Here is a 21,126-nt window from a genome sequence, read left to right as displayed (position 1 = left end):
ATATTTTAGAAACTGTTTTTTGGCTTTTTAGAATTTCAAGTGATTTGTTTGTACCTCATCAGAAAGCACTACATTGTTCAATTTTAAACTAATAGCGTTCTTTTATTTTAACGGTTTGTTGCCCATTTGTACTGCTCTCTACGCTTGGACTACTACTTCCATGTTTCATAGTCCTTGCACAGTATATCTTATTTGCCAGGCGCATCAGCGCAGCGGGTCAGGGTCCAGCTGGTCTGCGTTTATTCCGCGTTAGTACACGTGTGCAGACAAGCCGAAGAAGTATCGGCCACTAAGAACATTGTAGGTTTTTTTTTTTCCTAAAAAATGTTCCTACGCCTGGAGATAGCTGTGCTACTGGCGGCTCACAAATTAAGACTGGAGGCGATATTTCGTAGTTTTATGGAGGATACCTGCTTAGAGAGCAGGAGCCCAGTGAGGATACCTGAGGTGGGAATGAATATTCCTACTAACAATGGCAAAGAAGTCAGAACTTGGGGAAATTACCTCGCCGACATTGACGCCCATTAATGCTCATTCTAAAAAAATTATATGTTAAATAATTGTATTAATAGTGCTATAAAGAACTGGAAATCTCCCCCTATTGCCCGGGGCATAGTCCATGACGACGAATCAAAGATCTGTGAAAGAGCAAGATTGGTCGCACCTGCAAGCAAGGATATGGAAAGTGTAGTTGAGCTTCAGCGTCATGAGCCACTTGGAAATCATATGATTTAGGAAAATATAAAACTATTAAATTGAGTAAGAATTACCTCTCTACAAAGGAAATTTCAATAGAAACTGGTACTATAAAATTGGTCCTTTTAAATAAACAAGATTGCTGCCCACACATGCCATTGATATACATGATAATATAATGGACAAAGGGATTGATGTGATGTGTATAACACAAACATGGCTAAAGGACTCTCATGGTCCCAAGATAGACATGGTTACTCATTTACAGTATGACTTTTTCTGTAAGAACCGCCAACAAATGGGGGTTGCTTTTTTAGCAAAAAAGAACTCCAAATGTTTGAAACTAACATAGTTTGCAAAAACAGAGTATTCATATAAAAACTCACTCCTAATGAAAATAATTGTGTGAATTTTGTTGTAATCTGTCATCCTTCAGCTGATATGCCAGCCTTTAACGAGCAACCTCCCTCCTGACCCCTTAAATAAACCCAACTACGTTACTGTAGTGTTGGGAGACTTTAATCGGTGGTGTGGACATTCCTCAGACAAGGAATCCCTAAGTTTAGAACAACACCTAAATAACATAGACATTAAATGAGGGGCATGGCTTGAGGTGCCGGCAATGCAGTCGCCTCTTTAAGAGCTCCGTGGAACACCCGAGAACAGGCCACTATGCCCATGTTTAACAACTCAGAACCAGGACAGAGACAGCCCGCAGCTTGATGAACCTCCCCTGGTCCAGCTGATCAGATCTACAGGGTGAATCGGAGGAGAATAGCCACAGATCTTTCAATGAGAGAGGCACTGGCGTACCCTGCCGAATACAAGATGGTGGCGACCCAAGCACACCCGGAGTGAGGGGGGAAGGAGCTGCCCGCTCTCCCACTGTAGCCTCTACTCTGCACCATCGACTGCCCTGGTCGTCCATCCAGCACTGGACGACAGGACCCAGTGAGCGGAGCCCTGCTGCCATAACCCCGGAGGAGGAAGGGGTGTGCCCCGGCCAGCTCTGGTCCCGCTGGGAAGAACGAAGGCGGCACTGGCAACAGGGAGGGGGTCCATTTGTAGGAGCGGACGCCCTCCCACGCTATAAGACATAGCCCGGAGCGGCATACCTAAAGCAATAAAAGCAGTGATATGGGGGGGGGACTAATCGCCCAAGCAGCGGCATACAGGAAAAGGTGCAACTAGGGGAGGGAGCAGCTAGAAAGGGAAGTTGCAACAGCGGCGGAAACACTCCACAAGACGAAATGGTCACCCAAAGCGGCCAAGCTCCTGAGGCTCGCCCGCACTAAACTGGAGGCACACTATGCAGAAGACACGGCCCAGACTATGATCAGAACGAAACAAAGCTACTATGCCAACGGCAATAAAGCCAACAGGTACTTGGTCAACAAATTAGCAAAAACCTGATGGCAAAACCTTATCACAGCCCTGAAAGACCTCAAAGGCACAACCCTATACGGAGAAGCTGAAAATGGCAACATCTCACCTTGCTAGCACATTGACAGCCTCGCCACGACGGCAATCGCAGAAGGAGCGGTTCATAGCGCATGCCAAACTCCTATGCATATCAGAAGTAGACAGATCCTCTCTGGAACGTCCGATCACAGCCGACGAGGTTGAGGAAGTACGAAAAACCCTGACATTAGGTCCCCAGGCCCTGATGGCTATCCACTGAAATTTTTAAAACTTTTCCAACCTCTACTTCTCTGCCCAATGACTAAACTCAACTCTTTTCGCAACAGTCACTATAACTCCCTCTATGCAAGAATCTGTCACAATCATGCTCTTGAAACCTGGGAAAGATCTGAGGGAGTGAACGTCTTACAGGCCCATATCCCTGCTTAACGTGGATGCAAACACCTACTCCAAGGTGCTGGCAAATAGACTGGCATTGATCTTGCCATCCATCATAGACCCTGATCAAACAGGCTTTATCAGAGAAAGGAGCACAGACGATATCAGGCGAGGCCTCAACCTCATTGAAGTAGCCGCACAAGATCAGCAGGAGTTGGCAGTCTTAACCTTGGATGCCACAAAAGCCTTTGACACGGAGGACTGGACCCACCCCCCCTGTTCAAGGAACTAGAAGCCGATCTGAAGAGATGGGGAGAACAAGAAATATCTCGGTTAGACAGAATCACAGCATGTAAAATGAATCGGTTGCCTAGCTTCCTGTACCTATGCTCACCTCCCAAAACAACCCCTGATGCAGCTACAGAAGCAGATGTGTGTATATATATATTTTTTTCATTTTTTATTTGTTTATGGTTTATACGTAGTAAACCTTTACAAAACACAAACAATCATGTTAAAATAAATTAAAAACAACATAAAAAATACAATTGTGACATACATTGACAAAAGAATAAAATACAATAAAATACACCCAACAGGGAAAAAACAACAAAAACATCAGTATTCTACATATAGGTCACAATCACCTAATACCCATTTTACTTGTGAAATTTTGCGAGCTGTTACTAAACAGTCCATCAAACCAATTATTTATAGTATTTGGACATATAATGGGTCATTTACCAAAACTTGAAGCAGATAACTAAATTTGTCTGGAAAGGGGGTAGGGCGAGAATCCCATTGAAAGTCTTGACTGGAGCGGCCTAGTGGGGAGATATTGGGCTTCCCAATCTCTCAAATTATTTTATAGCGGCTCAGCTAGCACACGCCACAGCCTTGGTGGACCAGACAAACCCCCCAAAATGGACCCGAATTGAACAGGCTAAATGCCCCCTCCGGCTGAGCTCTCTGCTGCACATATTGGGCACAGCACGTAACTGTTGGCAGACCACCCTATCATCCATCAGAACTACCCTGGACACATGGGCATGGGCCCTGCGCAGGAAGGAACTCCTCAAGGGCCTGGTCCCTCTCTCGCCAATCCTCAGGAACCCAGATTTCTCCCCGGAAATGGACACATCACATTTCAGCAGATGGTCCTGAAAGGGACTTCAAAACCTATCCCAGCTGTTCAAAGACTGGCCCCTCTTTCCTTTAGAAGAATGCAAGAGCCGCTTGCATTTGGCTGAAACGGAGAGGTTCACCTATGCCCAGATCAGGCACTGGATTTAGCAGCCTGCGGTTCGCCAGGGGGGGCCATGAGGGACCTTCACTCCCTTGAACATGCAATAGGGAAGGGCCCGCGCCGAGGGCTGATTACCAAACTATCCAAACTACTGCAGGTCCACATGTTGGTGACCAAACCAGCATACATGGCCAGATGGGAAGTAGACCTGGGGCACCCCATAGAGGACCAAACATGGGTAGACATTTGGACGAGGATCAACTCCGCTTCTAGATGCATAACCAACAAAGAATGTGCTCTAAAACTCCTTCACCAATGGTATTTTCCGCCGGAGCACCTACACCACTTTCAGAAATCCATAGTCCTGAACTGCTGGAGGCAATGTGGCACTCTTGTAACCTTTTTCCATATGTGGTGGGAATGCCCAAAAGCGCAGACCTTCTGGGAGGAGTTCCTGCAACTCATTGAAGCTATAATACAGCACAAATTGCCTATGGACCCAGAGGCGATCCTGCTAGGAGTGTCAAATCCCGAGCACTACCCAAAGGCTGGTTGATCCACCAAACTACTCACTCAGCTGCTTCTGGCAGCCAAGATAACCCAGGCCCAGAAATAGAAGACACAGGAGGGCCCCCTGATATCCCTATGGTGGATCAAAGTCTGGGAGATCCTGGTGGCCGAAAAAAGTCACTGCGGCATAGGAAGGAACATTACACCATGGTACAGACTGTTGGGCTCCGGTCTTGGCCTACCACAGCCAGTTCCCGTCATTGACCTTCCAACCACAGCTGGTGAAACGCTTCCTCAGACCATAGCCAACATTGGAAGGCCCAAAGACTGGATGGCCGGGGGAGGGATCAGGGGTAGAGGGCGTTACTCTAAACTGGTTATTGTATCGTAATTACTTGCCTTAGACATGTAACTGCTATGAATCTGCTGTATCCGGAAATTAAAATTCAAAATAAAGAACCCACAATTACACGGGAAACATGTTAGATTGGGTGGCCTCACGTATCATCATAGAGATGGTGGAGACAAAGCCATGCATCTTGTCTGATCACCGTTTTATAGAATGCTTCCTAATACTACCGGATAAATTGCATCTCTAGTCGAAATTTGAATAAGATTAATATTGAGGACCTAGACAGTTACCTTAAAAAAATTATGGAGACAACCACTGATCAGGATTACCCTAGCAGATGTCTATGGGTTGCGCTTAAATACACTCCCAGATAGAGTGGCTCTTGTAAAAATGCAAGACTATAAGAGATGAGCCATGTCATCAGAACTGGTTCACTCCAGCCCTGACTGATGTTAAAATAAAAAATAAAATAAACATTTTAAAATCAAGACAGGCTGGACAGGCTTGGGTGAAATAAGAGATCATGGACATTACAGGAAAAAATATACAAATCTAAATGTACAAAAAAGAACGATTGAAAAGACAAAGAATGATACAAATACACTTTTTTGAAATCTTCAGAAATTTGGAGAAATTCCATCCATTTGTTCCAGGAAGAGAGGACTGTGTTAGAGTAGAGCAGGCCTTCTTAGATGAGGTTAATTTTTATTGCACCAAGATCAATAATAGTTCAAGCATAGGAGGAGTTTTTGAACAGCTGAGGCTAGACGAAAGTAAATGATAACATTTCAATTCAAACCTATTGTTACTGTTGAAATGGAAACAATTCTTCAAAAAATGCATCCCACTACTTGTCCGGGTGATGATCTTCCCTCATCCTAGGAAATATTAAGTATTGTTCTCCCTTCCTGGTAATATTCCCAAATGTATCTTTCACCCACAAATCTGTCCCCGAAATTAAAGTTGTGGTGACACAATTAGAAAAAGAAACCTGACCTTAACCGCAAAGAGGCATCTATCCCGATGCCTATTGCTAATAATCCTCGTTAAAAATTGTTGACAAAATTGCTGCTAAATACCCTTGCCAAAAGCAGATGGGCTTTTCGATATTGCTGAACCTGTCTGCTGCTTTTGATATATTAGATCATGGTCACTTATTGAAAACACTGGCCCATACAGATAACTGTTCAGGGGAGACCATTGAATGGATCAATTCTTTTTTAAGCAACAGAAGGTCAAGGGTGTGTTGGGGGAACGCGTCTTCAGAATCTGCAGATATATATTGTGGGGTTCCGCAGGGCACATGTTTATCAACGTTTACATTAGACCCGTCTGTCCAACTGAATACATGGGGATACAATTTACCAATTACGCAGATGATATTCAGCTGCTGCTGGAGCTTAGTGGGGATTACGTGAAAGACTCAGGAAAGCTAACCAAGATTTACAGAGTTATAAAGTGCTGAATGACTGCAAACTGGCTATGCCTAAATAGTGCCAAAACAGAACTTTTGGTCTATGAATCAAGTCAAGCTAGGCCTAAGATGGGAACTGAGTACACTGATATTTAGGTGGAAGTTTGTTACATTCCTGTGTCGCACAAAGTAGAAATGTTGGGTGTCTTTTTGGAGGCTTCTCTTGATGCTGAGGCTCATGTGGATGGAGTGGTAAAAATAATCTCATTACCATCTTAGAGTTCCGAGACAAATTAAACTCCTTGTAACATGTAAAAACGGTGAATCACTTGTTAGAGCTATCATTATGCCAAGACTGGACTACTGCAATGCTTTGCTCTGCGTTGCAAGTAAGGAATATATACAAAAGCTCTAGGTAGTACAGAATGAGGCAATTCGGATTGTCAAGAACACCTCAAGGAGAGAGCACATAACCAGCACGAGGTAAGACCTACATTGGTTACCAGTTGCGACAAGGGTGCGTTTTTAAGTAAATTCGCTGACCCATGAGTGCCTCTATGGGAAAGCACAGTTGCATTTGAAACAGAACATGAAACTGTATGAACCAAGTAGGTCTCTACATTCCAGTACCACGCATCGCTTGATCACCTCTTGAGTTAAAAGAGCAAGAGGCAATGGCCGGTCTTTTCCATTTCAGGCAGCTCAGGCTTGGAATGCCCTGCCTGTAGACCAACGCCAGGAAAAATGGCTACTGATTTTTAGAAAACACCTGAAAACACACACATATTTGAATAAATAGGGTAGAACTGTATCTCATGCATCATGTCTGTCCCTGTTGTTTGTCAGATGTATCTGTGCGCCCTTATGCCTGTGGGCTTCTGGCACATTATAAACAAATACATCAATAAAATAAATAAATATCATTATCCTTCATCTAAGTGTTGATGTACTGATTTCCCTTTTGTTACGGGGGGGTGGTCTATGGTAATTTTGTTGCAATAAAGGAGAGACTCCCCACTGTTCACAGTACAAGTAATGATTTCATTATTGCACAGTGCCACATAATCTTGCATGTTCCGAGTTTAAAAGCCCACAACTAACTGTGAGAGTTCCCCACTGGAAAATTTGGCAATGGAACAACACCACAAGAAACCAGCAACATCTTGAAACAAACCTTTTGTACAGTCCTTTCTATAAGTCTAGCTTAGTTCTTTGTCATCACAGTATATTAGTGTACCACTGTACAGACTCCTCTTTCTATGAAAAGGGTGCAGCTTGTCAAATATTTGGCAGCCACCCAGTCATTCGTACTTAACAGTAAAACATGCCTGTGCTACTTCCTGGGCTTTTACTCAAGATGTGCATTCTGCTCATGAATCCCAATCATCATTGAGGTATCTGGCCGAATGTGGTCTTGGCTCCCATGCCCTCATTCTTCAGAGAGAGGCAGAAGCCTCAATCACAATTGGCTTCATCACACATAGGGAATACAATGTAGTCATGGAGCTTACACTGGCTTTCGAACAGAAGGTTATCCTCTATGGTATACCTTGCAATACAGCAAGCTGAATAAACCTATGGTAATTCTACCAGCGGCCAATGGTGTGCCAGCTAACGGAATGGTTACTTCCGTCATGGAACATAGTGTTGTATGACAACATAACCCTGAGAAGCCAAAGGTCTATCAGGACGAGGCCACTGTCTCAAATCCTTTACAAGGGCAAGCCTTTTTTCTAATCCATCTTGCCCTATGAGTTTCTTTACTATCTGTAGTAATTCTCTCCGCTAAATTAGTTTTATTTGAACAAGTGGTCTAGCAACAGCCATCAGTCTGGGTTAGTGCCCTCAATTAGCCTTAACTCTAATTGCTTTTATCAAGGTTTGGCTGTGGCCCTGGTTCTTAGCACGTTGTGCAGCCTATCTAGTCTGTACCTTAGTCTTGGCTTCTCGCAAGCTTCATCTTGACTGGCTCAGCCACTGCATTCTTTCTCCCCATTACTGGTTGGCCTTCTTGACTTGGCCAACAATAGGTCTGATCTTCTGATTCTCCTTCTCTATGTTACTATTTGGCCGTCATTGCCTGGCCATCAAAGGGTCCACTCACTTGATGATTCTCCCTCTCCCTCCCCTTCCCCTTCTCCCTCTGATATTCTCTCTCATTCTCATATTCTCTTTCGCTGCCCCTCTTTCCCCATTATACCACTCCTCTCCCTTTCTGGAACACCGCCCTAGTAGCACGCACCCCACTGAGTCAGGAGTCTAGTGCATGTTTTTTAAACAGATGGTAATGGCGATTGTGAATGCGTAATCTGAGTTTATGGGTTAATGTTCCCATTGCAAATGTGCTTAATGGCCAGTCTCTCACTAATGGTTCCACCTCTTCCTCACTTCTGTGGCTGGGTGATCTTGTTTTCCTGTAGTTAATTTGCTTATTGTCTTTATAGTGATAGACCAATGCCCATGCCACCTCCTGAGATCGATAACTTTGTCTGCCATGTTCCAATATGGTGGTTTTTGGACCTGGCCTTTAGCTTCAATGTTTCTTAGTGAATTTATTTTTCAGTTTCCAGAAGCCACACAGTCCGCCCAAATGGTTGCTGCAGGTGTTCCTGCTGCCTGTGTGTTTTTTCTGTTTGGCACCGGGTCATGTTCCAAGGCGGCTTGTGCTTCATTTAATCCCACTCTGTGCGCGGACTAGCAGCCGGCTGTCGGGTGATAATTTAAAGCACCACCTGCTTTCTCTGTGAATGACAAGTGGTGCTTCTGTTTTTTTTTATGTGTGTTTTTTGTGCTTGGTGTGTTGGGCAGGACTCTAAACTCAACGAGGTAACACTCCTTGCCTTTGGTATGAAGCATATTCTGCCCTACTAAAGTGGTGTTGTATTGCCCTTTTTGTTTTTACAATGGCTGTTCTCCAAGGTTTGCTAAGAAAGGAATGGGGGAGCTTAGGGGTGGTGATTCTCTTGGCCCGTTCTACCCCCTCCAGGGGTCACATCAATGAGCTGGTGGCTCTCCCTCTCCTCCAGAGTGAATTCACCTTCCTCCACAGGTAAACAGCAGGTGACCTAGAACAAACATTACTCCCTCAATTGCATGAGTCATAACCACCGTATTCAGAGCCTGCAAAAGTTTCTTGGAGTCTCAAAGGGTGGCTATCGTGACTCATGTATATTATGCAAGTGTCTTCTCTGATCAAGCAGTTAGTTGTCCAACAAAGCAGAAACTATTTCAAGTTTGTACAAAGCATTAGAACATGTTTCCCTGTATATAAATTGCTTACTGTGTTCTCTAAAGCTAGTTGCTAGTACCAAACAAAGGTGTTTGTTGACCAATTATTTTCGGCATCCGGCAGGTTCCCATGTGGTCGATGGCTGGGGAAAGGAGTTGATGATGGAAGCCTTGAGAGAATTCTGATCGGAGAATTAATAAGGGTATCTTCTGATGAAGATGTGGGAAAGCAGTGTCGCACTCCACCCCAGCAGAAATCGCCTACCATGACTCGACGGTTGAGTATCACCTCCCTCACAGGAAAAAGCCCCAGTAGGTTGATGCATGTTTTTTTACCTTCTTGTAAAAAAAACAAAAAAAAAACCCAAAAGATAACTGTACAAGTAGACACTAATCTAGCTAGTCCTTTCAGTTTTCTAACAAAGCGAAGTTCTGCTTCTAGCACCATTTGGAACATAGTTGTCATGATAATCAAAAATGCTGGCTGTCTGAGACACATAATAAAGCAAGCCGGCCTGATAACAGAGAAAACAGGCAACAGAGTTCGGTTATCTGGCTTCGAAACTCAGTTCTGCAGCATTTTTTTGTAACCGTAATAGTTCCTATTACCAGCAATGGAGCTGGTGGTTAATAGAGCATCTTTGTTAATAAGGTGCCAGATAAAAAAGCTTTTACTGCAAGTATGGTAGGGCTCTCAAAATCTACTAGCACACTTGCAGGTGCAAGGAGAATTTATGAGTGAGTACCATTCGCATGGTACTCTAACTTTGCTTGCGAGTGTGGGGATGTTTGAAACTTTTATGTGGCATTTACTGTAAACAAACTTTGCAGTAATGGCAAATGGGTTTCACTGTGTGTGGCTAGAATTTGGATGGCAGTATTGCACGAAATTTGAATTTGTATTTTATTGATAGGATTGATTCCAAATAGGAAGTTTTTGAATAGTGAAATACACCATTTTAAAGAAAGAAGTGGCCAGTATTTTGTTATGTCACCATGCAGTAAGTGCATTTCTCTAAGGTAGAGTAGAGCATATAAAATAAGGTACTCTCCCTGCAGGTCTAGTGGGATTGTTAAGAATGTGTTTGACCTAATATAAGCAGTAACACCTTTCAGCACTTTTAATACAGATTTGTTTTATCTTCTCACTGATTTGGTAACCATGATTATGCCTTGCCTTTTCCCATTTCCCTATTTAAAAAAAAGGCCAGATGCAATGACTTAGGAGTACATGAAGATGTTATTTGTTAAATAAGTGGACTTTAGAGCCCTTCGGATAGCACGCATGCAGTGGATGGGAGGCAGGATATGACACCAAATAATTGAACCAACTCAGGGTGATTGCAAAGTATATCTGTTTTAATATCAATTATTTAAAACGGGGAGTTACAACAGACATCGCACAAGCTTTCTCATACATTTCATTAAAAAAATCACACCATATGTCATACATGATGTCATATTAAGAGGTAACTAAGAAAAACCTAAATGGAATTGTGATAGGGTCAAGGGGAACATCTTAGTATACTTTCTATACGAGATTGGGTTGTGATTGGGTCTCTACTGTCAGGTGGACAATTTGTGCTTTCCTTTAGTGCAAGTCATCTTCAACACTATTAAGTACACAACTTATCATTGGCTTTTAAACTCTAAGGTCCTTCGTTATATGCCCCTCTACAATTGGTTGGTACGATCGTGCCATGTCTGGAACATTTGGTTCAGTTAGTAACACGTAAGCTCATACCCAGGTGCTAGGAGATGAGCATGACTTTTGCTTCTCTTCCCAATTAGCCCAACGAATCTCATCACCCATGCCTTCTGCCATGAAGATTGTCTTTGAACTTGGCCTTGCAATGTATTCTCATCTCTGGGAATATAAGGGAGTGCGAGCACGCACTATCGCTTGTTCTAAAAGTCATCACCCAACTCTATTTTCATCCTTGGCTCACGTGACGAGGGACCTTAATTTGGTCCATTCTGCAGTAATGAAATGTTTTAGATGATTAAGACTTGGCACACATGGTATTCTTTCTTTGCACCTTAACAAGGGATGATTCAGCTTCTCACATTTTACTGTCTTGAGAATAGATAATCAACCTAGGCTTGCTTCAACTTTGATACCAGGCCAGACAACATTCAAGTCCGCAATCTCATCTAATTTCTTTGCTGTGACACAGCTCTAGCTCCTTCTTTCTCCGTGGGTTTGAGCGTACTAATTTGACACTGATGTCCAGCTTTTATACAATGGTGGCTACGCCTGCAATATGTTTACTATGTGTAGCAAGCTTCTAAGATCATTTTGTCTACTTGGGTTCCTGCATCTGTACAGTTTTTAAACGGCTTGCATTTTCTGCAGTGCGTCACACATGCACAAACTTCTGTTCGCATATGAAAGTTTACTCGCTTCTTAACTTTGTCATCAGTTTCTTATGGTCCATATGTTTTCTTCAGCCAGCCTTCTCAGGGTGTCACTTCCCGTTTCTTGTGACATCACTAGCTCCTTTTTCGCTCTTTCTCGTATTCCTTCAGGGAGTCCTCCCTCAGATGGTCATCTCTCCGAGCATACATCTGGTACGGTTTTCTCAGTGGATACCTTTTCTCAAACATTCGCTGGGCTATGGTCACAATTGCTGGTGTCGAGCATGACACAATTTCAGGCTCCCAACATAACAGAAGCAGGGGGGGTGGGGACTTCCTGCAGAGGTATTCAGCTGCTCCTCTACACTCCCCTCTGATCGATCTATCGACCACACCTTCACCAGTTTCCACGTCTTGATACTTTTGAATGGATTTCATCCTCCCACATATTCCTTATCTTTGATAGTTCCAATATCCAGCTTTTATGCTTCGGAAAAAAAAATCAGCAGAGCCGCTGTGCGTTGATGCCGGTCGACTCGATGTCCCTCGGAGGCCTCCTTGTCGATGTCACCGTATGTAGCACGCGCAGCGCCCGTTGGCCTCAATTCCGTTTTTCCCTCGTTCCTTCACAGGAATATCTTCGATACTTCTTTGAGAAATTTCATCCATTCTTCGAGTAGAATAACGATGGCTTCGTTCTCGGTGTCGTCCACCCCGAGATTCGGCTTAAAAAAATGCCGTGATTGCGGTACGAAGATGTCCGTGACGGACCCTCACAGGATCTTTCTGTGGTGCATGGGGTCAACTCGCCCGTCATCGCAGTGTGAAGACTGCCTTTCTATGACAGCCAAGACCCTGAGCGAGCGTAGAGGGAAGCTGGCAGCAGGTAGAACTGAAAAACTACCTTCCACTTTGTCAAAAAGCAAAAGACTTCGGATGAGTTGAAGAGTTTCTCCTCGTCGAAGAAAGAACAAACGTTCCCGGACACAAAGTGGTTCACACTACTTGTCAACCTCTAGATACGGAAAGAAACAGCGCCATAGATCGCCACCTTCCTCGTCTACAAGTTCCTCACCAGAATGGGTAGTTTGCCCCACTTAATCTAGTTCACCGCCCAGTGGGAAGAGTTTTGATTATAGATGTTAAAAGTGTTAGAGAATGTGGCCTTGCCCCCCTATGCTAAACCCAAAACACATGATCCGGTTTAAAGACCTCGTAAGCAAAAGAGCTGTGCGTCTTCGGACCTGCCGCATAAGACTCCTCGAGATTGATCAAAAAATCCCTCGAGTCGAGAAAGTCCCCTCAAAGTGTGTCATCAACGCCATTGGCGCCAATAACTTTGCAGAAGCCATCTACGCTTCGATCGTTGACCTCCTCGATGGCAAACATGCCGACATAGACGCAACCGTCGACGAAGCTGTCGACACTCTCGACGATTTCGGCTGCCCTGACAACAAATATCATGACCGCTACACTGGAAAAGATATACACACCTTTGCCACAATCTAATTTTTTCAAATTCCTTGCTTCTATTTATGAAGATGCAGAAGAATATTCTGATGAAGCCAGACCTTTTGGGTTACAATATGGAACACCATCGGTGCCTGAGGCATTGATTTCAGAAGATTCACGTATGAAAAACTTACAGGAATGTCTTCATGAGGCTAGTGGAATAGACCCCTCACCAGAGGTTGAATTTGGCAGGGCTGACCCAGGTGCCCACACAAGAGACATACAGGCAACTGATGTCAAGGGTTATGGAGTACATGAGGTGGTCAAGACCTAGACCAGTATTTGAACAAGACGATATTATCGATATCTTGGACAAAGGGCCACAAGAGGACGCAGTTGTACCTTTTCATCTAGCCTTACAAAGGCGTGTGACTACTAACTGGGAAGCACCAGAGGTAATTCCGGCTGTCAATAAGAAGTTGACGGCAAAGTACAGAGTTTCAAGCTCTGACCCGTTTTACCTGTCCAAGTACCCAACACCGGAACGTCTGGCGGTTCTGGCTGCCACCTCCACGAGTAAGCAAAATGCCTATCTTACAATACCTCCGGATAGGGACGACAATCGTTAAGATGCCATGGACCAAAGTGTTTTCAGCCGCGAGTATGGCCTTGAAATCGTCCAATGCTACATGCGCATTAGCAAGGTTTACACACATCCTACGGGAGTGCATTTCTATGGCGGCTGACCCTTTCCCTGAAGGTGAAGAGCGAGACGGATTCCTAAACCTAGTCAAGGATGGGAAAGATGCAATGTGCGAATCCCTCCAAACTGGTCTCGACTCTGTTGACAGTATCAGCAGAGCTACTGCGGCAAGTACAGTTATGCGCAGATTTGCCTGGTTGAGAAAGTCAGGATTTGCCACAGACGTACAATCCAGGCTTCTCAACATGCCCTTTGACGGCATTCATTTATTTGGGAACAAAGCTGATGAGTTTGGAGAAGCTGCAAACCTCCAAGGCGGCAGCCAAATCCCTTGGTACTACAATCAGACCCTGGGGGGTGTAGGTCCTTTGGGCACTACTCCACATTTGGAAGGGGCAGAGGACAGCCAGCTCAAAGAGGACAAAGAAGATTCCCCCGTGGTGGATGGGTAAGAAATACTAAAATTGCAACATCAGCGGCTGCCTTACCTTCAGCCACTGCATTAGCCACTCCAAAACCCCTCTAAGGTCTTCATTCACAAGACTGTAGTAGGAGGCAAATTGTCACAGCATCTGACAGAATGGCAGGCTATTACTTCAGATGCATGGACATTGGTAATAGTTGCCCAAGGTTACTGCCTCCCTTTTCTGCAAAACCCTCAGTCATCCACCTGGGAACAACTCTTTGAAAGTTCCAGATCCACTCCTTATGCAGGAGATTTTAACCCTGCTAGAGAAAAGTGCTATAGAACCAGTACCTGTAGCAGAGAGGAACAAGGGTTGGTACTCAACGTATTTTCGAATCCCAAAGGAGGAAGGAGGATTGAGACCCATCTTGGACTTAAGAGACTTGAACAAGTTCCTCAGGGTGGACAAGTTCAAGAAGGTAACCCTTTCCCAGATCCTTCAGGCCCTCCACCTTCAGGATTGGATGGTATCATTGGACCTTAAGGATGCTTACTCTCGTGTGCCGATCCATCTCGAGCACAAACAGTACCTGACGTTCGCCATTGGCGGTTCTCATTATCAGTTTCGAGTTCTGCCATTTGGGCTGACCTCCGCCTGAGGTTTTTCACCAAACTGATGGTGGTTGTGGCAGTCTCAGAAAGGGTGGAATGCATGTTTACCCCTCCTAGACGATTGGCTGATCAGAGCCATTTCCCCAGAACAGGCCTTGGATCATCTCAGCTACACCTGCCACTCCCTTCACAGACTGAGCTTCTCCCTCAACTTCAAAAAGTCCCACATGATACCATCACAAAGACTCTAGTTCATCGGATCAGACCTGGATGCATCCCTAGGAAAAGCCTCGCTGCCAGATGGTGACCAAATTCCAGAATCCACAGCGTCTACCGGCCTTTGATTTTCTAAGGTTGCTCAGCTTCACATCATCCTGCATTTTTCTGGTGCGAGAGGCTCGCCTGAGAATGAGATCTCTCCAATGGGCTCTCAGGACTCAGTGGTCACAATTCTCAGGAAGGATGTCAGACCTCCTACAAATCCCAAGCAGAGACCCACTGGATCTTCAGTGGTGGGCGTGTCGGGAGAACATCTTGAAAGGAGAACCTTTTTGGAAACCATGGCCGGAGATAACAGTAGTGAGGGACGCCTAACTCATGGGTTGGGGAGCACATACCAACGATCTGACGATCAGCAGTCATTGGTCTCCATCGGAGTACAAACTACATATCAACGTTTTAGAGCTGAGGGCGATCACACTAGCGCTGAAGGCCTTTCTGCCACCTGTAGGGGGAAAGCATGTCCTGATAATGACTGACAAAACAGTGGCCATGTACTCCCTCGAGAGGTGGTGTAGCATTACCATCACTGTGCAGAGAAGCAATTCAGCTCTGGTACTGGGCAATACAAGAAGGAATCTCTCTGCCAGCATTTCATCTAGCTGGAGAAAAGAACATTGCGGCAGACGCTCTGAGTAGGCAGAATTAGCTCAGGAAGTCTTTCAAGAGTTCGTCACCCTTTAGGGAACCCCTCAAGTGGATCTGTTCGTGACCAGTGCCAACTGAAAGTGCGAATTGTACTGCTCAAGGAAATTTCCCCCTAGAGGAGATCTACGAGATGAGTTCATAGTGGACTGGGAATTTTCACTCCTGTATGCGTTTCCTCAAGTCCCTTGATTCATCACGGAAATCATGAGGTTGAGAAAGTTCAGGAAATCCTTGATCCTAGTTGCCCCAGATTGGGCAAGGAGGACATGGTACCCAGACCTTCTGGACATGTCCATCTACCCTCCTATACGTCCTCAACATAGAGTGGACCTTCTCTCGCTAGAAGAGGGTCAGGTTCTCCATCCGGATATCAGGATCTCAGCCTTCACGCATGGTTTCTGAAAGGCTGAGCTATAAGGATTGGGACCTCCCGTATGACGTAATGGAGATTTTGCTTTCGGCCAGAAGGCCAGCAACTAAATCTTTGTGCCACTGGAATAAGTTCTGCAGCTGGTGTAGAGATAAGAACGTTGACCCTTTTACATGTAATAGACCGATGGTGTTAGCCTTTTTATTACACCTGGCAAATCTGGGGCTCCAGATTGGTACCATCAAGGGATATTTGGCAGCGTTTTCTATTTTTAAGTACACTTCAGTGGAAGTCTCTTACTTTAAGATACATTCGATAGTACAATTCTTAACGGGACTGACAAATGTTTCCCTCCAATCCCATTTCAAGTCCCACTTTGGGATCTTAACTTAGTGTTTTTGATGGGAGCGCCCTTAGAGCCTTTACACTCCTGTCATTTTGAGGCTGCAAACTCTAAAAAAAACATCTTTATAGTAGCAATTACATCTGCCCGAAGGGTGAGTGAGCTACAGGCTTTATCTTGCAAGCCTTCTTACACTATCCTTTAGAAAGACAGTGGTACTGAAAGTGAAGGCCACTTTTCTTCGCAAAATCGTCTGAGTTCCATCTCACTCAGAAGATAATTTTACCATCCTTTTATCTTCCTCCACATCCTGCGAATGAAGAGGAAAGGCTTCACAGGCTTGACCCTAGACGTGCACTGAGCTTTACATCTCCAGAATGACATGGTTAAGACAGGATGACAAGTTATTTGTGAGCTATTCAGGTCCCAAATTGGGGTTGGCTATTACCAAACAAACTCTATCCACATGGATTTTACTAGCAATATCAGAATGCTACAAACTGGCGGGGAAATATCCTCCAGAATACCTAAGAGCTCATTCAACCATGGCAACAACTTCTGCTTTACAGAAGGGAGTTCCAATAAGGGATATATGTGCAGTTGCCACTTGATCGTCGGTACACACCTTCACTAAACATTATAGTTTAGACTCTTCTTAGGGTCAAGAATCTGCATTTGGCAAAGCAGGATTGCATTCAGTGCATACATAACCATAAACACGTGTCATACTAAATTCTACTCCCTCCAAATTACTTAAACTGCTTTGGGAGTGTATGAAAGATGAGGAATACGTGGGAGGACACAATCCATTCGAAGAACAAGTTACTTACCCCTGGTAACGTTATTTCGACTGGCTGTTCCTTCCACGTATTCCTTATCGCCCCTCCCAACCTACCTGTAACGCTCACCTGGTTCCCTCGGAGGCGCTGGTCTTGACTGGGCGGTGAAAACGTCTTCAACGTTAGGCGTAGGATTCGTTTGGCTCCCGGATTTGACCCCTTCTTCACCGAAAGCTTGACCTGCAGAGTGAGGTGTCTGCAAGTGGAAAATCAAGGTATTAGTGGCTGGAAGGTTGGGAGAAGTTCTTAGCCCCTCTCTCCCTCTCTTCCCGTGGTACTCGGGTGATTGTTGTGCTCACCTTAAGTAAGTGAATGCTGAGCTCTCCATCCTGCGTCTTGTGCAGGGGCGCTGGATCCAGTTACTTCACTGGATGTGAGTTCCGCCTCTTGATTGCAGAGGGTAGTTGAGAGCGAAGCCGCCGTTTGCTGCACGAGCGTGACTTGTAAGTATTAAAGTTCTCTTTAGATTTCTCTCTTCAAATGTCTTTTTCCCTAATGTCTATGTCTTTTACTTTTCAGATGCTGTCGATGCCAAAGAAGATGCTCTCCCCGATTCGTGGCAGAGAGCGTAACAAGAAGATGATGAATTCGAAGGCACGTAAGTAGGAAGGCTGCTTTGGGGCCGTAGAATGCACCTTAATGTCCCCTTTTGTCTCTACAGGTGCCGGAATGCAGTGCGAGCAAGGTTGGAGCAAGCGCAACACAGGTAAGCAGTATTGTAACCAAGCGTTACTAACCAATGTTCTTTGTCTTTGCAGGCCCTATGCCGGACGAGAAATGCAGAAAAAACGTCTTGGATGCTGCCGATGGATCGGGTGAGTTGAAGCGCTAACTTTGCCTTTGTCTAACCTGTGCCTTTTGTTTTGCAGGAGCCGCTGAAGATTGAAGATTGGTTCCCAGCAGGTAATTTTCGTAATTACAGGATCCGGAGCTGAAGATTCGCTGGAGCTGACACAGTGAGCGTCCTGCTGCAGATGCAGAATAACGCGAAGCATGTGGTACCAATCGGGTGTGGTTTAAATAGCCCATAGGAGTACTTAGGTCCCTTCTTCCACAGCAGCCTTGCCCAGGTAAAAAAGTTCCTGCTTCCAGAAGGGTTCCAGCAGCAATGATCCAGGGAGTGGTGCCTGCCCCACCCAGAAGGAAAAGTAGTCCCTGCCAGAAGAGAGTAAAGCATCATCTTGCTGGTAAGTAAGCAGCATGGTCTGCTCCAGGTAGGTTCACCCAAGCACCTTTACACTTGATATGAGCCCGGCGCTTCCTGTGCCGGGACGGATCCTTACTATGAGCCTGGCACCACCGGTGCCAGGACAAGGTCCAAAAGGTCCCTATTGGGACTTGCTGGTGCCGATAAGGCATGTTATGAGCCTGCTTCCAAGGATGTTGGGTAGGTCCTGACTCCTTGAAAGCAGTGGTCATGACACTACCCCACAGTAGAATTTCCCTTGCGGTTGAAGACAACGCTCTCTCAGTGGGAGCAACTGTCAGATACAAGATAAATGCTTCACTCCTAAAAACAGAACTGACGCGAATGGGCGCTGTGTGTGCTACATATACCAGCTGTGACGTCAACATCGACAGAGTCCTCCGAGGCACATAGTCGACCGGCATCAACACACAGCGCCCCCTGCTGACATTTCTTTTTTCCAAAGCAGCAAAGCTGGATATTGGAAATATCAAAAATAAGGAATACGTGGCAGGACCATCCAGTCGAAAGAACGTAAACAGGGGTAAGTAACTTGTTCTTCTTTTGAAAAAGTGCTTCTTCGGAGTCATGATCTTCATCACTCCCTTCAGGGAGCTGACTGATTTGATATGCTCATCTACACTCCAGGTCATGTAACTGCATTGTCCATTTGGATTAGAATATACCCATCGTCGCACATACTTCTTGCGATTCTTTGGATACTGGAACTTCGTTCCCTCAGGTGCTACAATGCTCGCCTTTATAGCTTTTCTGATTTCATCTGTCAACTCCTTGGGTCCAAACCCTGATTCAACATCTATCATAATCTTCATTCCTACTAGCTTTGTTGCTGTCTTCTTACACTGGGCGATTATTATCTTGATTATACAAAATCCGAACATCACCATGAGCAATAATGTTCCAAGGAACTTGAAGGTGTTTGCCATCCATTGCGGAATCCATGAGAATATAGACGTAAACCAACTATCATCTGTAATGTCTTCTGTTTCGTCTTCTGTTTTGTTATGTAGGTTCGTCGGCAACGTTATGGCCTCTGTCAAGGTCCATTTTCGCCATCATGAGAAGGTATGAACGTGAAACATGATGGCCCGATTTTGGCGCAAACTCCTCCTTCCATTACTGTGATCATGTCAAGGACATATCTGTTCTGGAGGGTCATTAATCATATGTCCCTCAGCTCTTATTTGATGGCATTGAATCCCTTTATGGTTGTATTAATCGTTTGCAGAAGCTCTCATCTGGTAATCTGTAATCATTTAGCATTGGCCATCGTCTGGATCACAAACATGAAGATAGTTTTACATACCGCAGCAGTTTGGCTAAATAATCTGTGCTCGTATGGAATAGCTTCAAAGGCTTCTATTGACTTTACTGAAAAGTAGTGCGCTCTTCTGGTTCAATTGAGAAAGTCACGCGCTCTCCTCTTTCTCAAATGGACATCTACCTTTGGAACTTCTCCAATGTTCAGGTCACTTTAAGGAAACACTAATGCTGGAACATGGACAAGTACCAAAGAACACGTCCCTCCCCAATCCTTGGGTAACTTCATGTAGGCTATCGATCCATCAGGACAACTGTCCCTGCTCCCATTCTGGTCACGTCAACTGTAGTTTTGCAACCTTTATTATCTCCTACACAAATTCTTCCTTCTCTTAGGAAGCACAACGCTCTATTCGCCAAGGGAATCACCATCATTGGACTGGATTCATTTTCTACACTAGTCAGCAAATTGCCATGCTTTGCCCATGACTTCAAACACCTGTTTACTCTTTGTACTTCTTGCACATATTCTGACTTCAGTAGATGAGCTGCACAGGGCATCATTCCTGATTTCCATCCTTTCTTAGATTCCACTTGTCCATAAACTAAGAATTGAGTTTGTTCCCAACATCTAGGTGATCCAGCTATCTCTATTACTTATGGGCATTCCATTCTGCTCAGGTCTGTTATAACTATTTATTCCTGTCCTCCTGCAGGATACCTTAGCGCTTGATCTCCCATCCAGGTTGTTTCTCCATCTGTGAAGTCTTAATATAAGCATCTTGAAACAGAAACAACCATTTCGATCTCCATCGTAAAGTACCCCAACTTCCCTGAATTGTTGCAAGATGAAGGAGGCATCTAGCGTCATGTTCTGGTACTTCTCTGGAAATGAAAGTGCGTGCGGTATTCACGGCATAGGGTATGGGAGCGCCGACAGAGCAACTTTCCTTAGATGTTCTTTGCCCACACTTCATGTGCTGATCCCACATTTTAGTACCCACATGTGCTGCATCGTCTAGATAAGCATTTATCCCCTCGTTATCTTCTTCTGCACTTCTATTAAGCCTCCCAAATATAAGGGTTGCGACATAGGGAAACAGTTCTTAAGCAGATCTCCTTTGGGGGAGAAATCATGAAAGCTTCTATCTCAGTGATAATGGACAAATGAACAATAGTTCCCACGGTGAGAACTGTAATAGCTCCTGTCTGTACAGAAGTCGTGCTGTAATAGAGACTGTCAACAATAAGAAATAGAAAGACGAAGTGTGATCGTGCAGGAATACATTATACACCAAAACATAAGTAACCACCTTTTGTGACATTTTGGCACATTTTCATTCTCTAGAACTGCGTCGGCTTCCAAATTTCTCATTTTGATACACTTTACCAAATTTAAGTAT

The 21,126-nt window shown here is 44.7% G+C and overlaps 1 protein-coding gene across 6 annotated transcripts in view; it reads left to right on the top strand.

Moving 5' to 3' along the window:
- The window catches only part of DENND5B (DENN domain containing 5B), a 1,683,961-nt gene that overhangs the window by 1,275,483 nt on the left and 387,352 nt on the right, over positions 1–21,126 (top strand). For all 6 annotated transcript variants that reach the window (XM_069628551.1, XM_069628550.1, XM_069628552.1 and 3 more), the window contains one exon: positions 9,371–9,558. In XM_069628551.1, the coding sequence (XP_069484652.1) occupies positions 9,371–9,558 (188 nt within the window). The remainder of the gene's footprint in view (positions 1–9,370; positions 9,559–21,126) is intronic.

This window comes from Ambystoma mexicanum, chromosome 12 (assembly GCF_040938575.1).
Source record: "Ambystoma mexicanum isolate Mex_15411 chromosome 12, UKY_AmexF1_1, whole genome shotgun sequence".
NCBI lineage: Eukaryota > Metazoa > Chordata > Amphibia > Caudata > Ambystomatidae > Ambystoma > Ambystoma mexicanum.
This window is presented reverse-complemented; position numbering and strand designations above follow the sequence as displayed.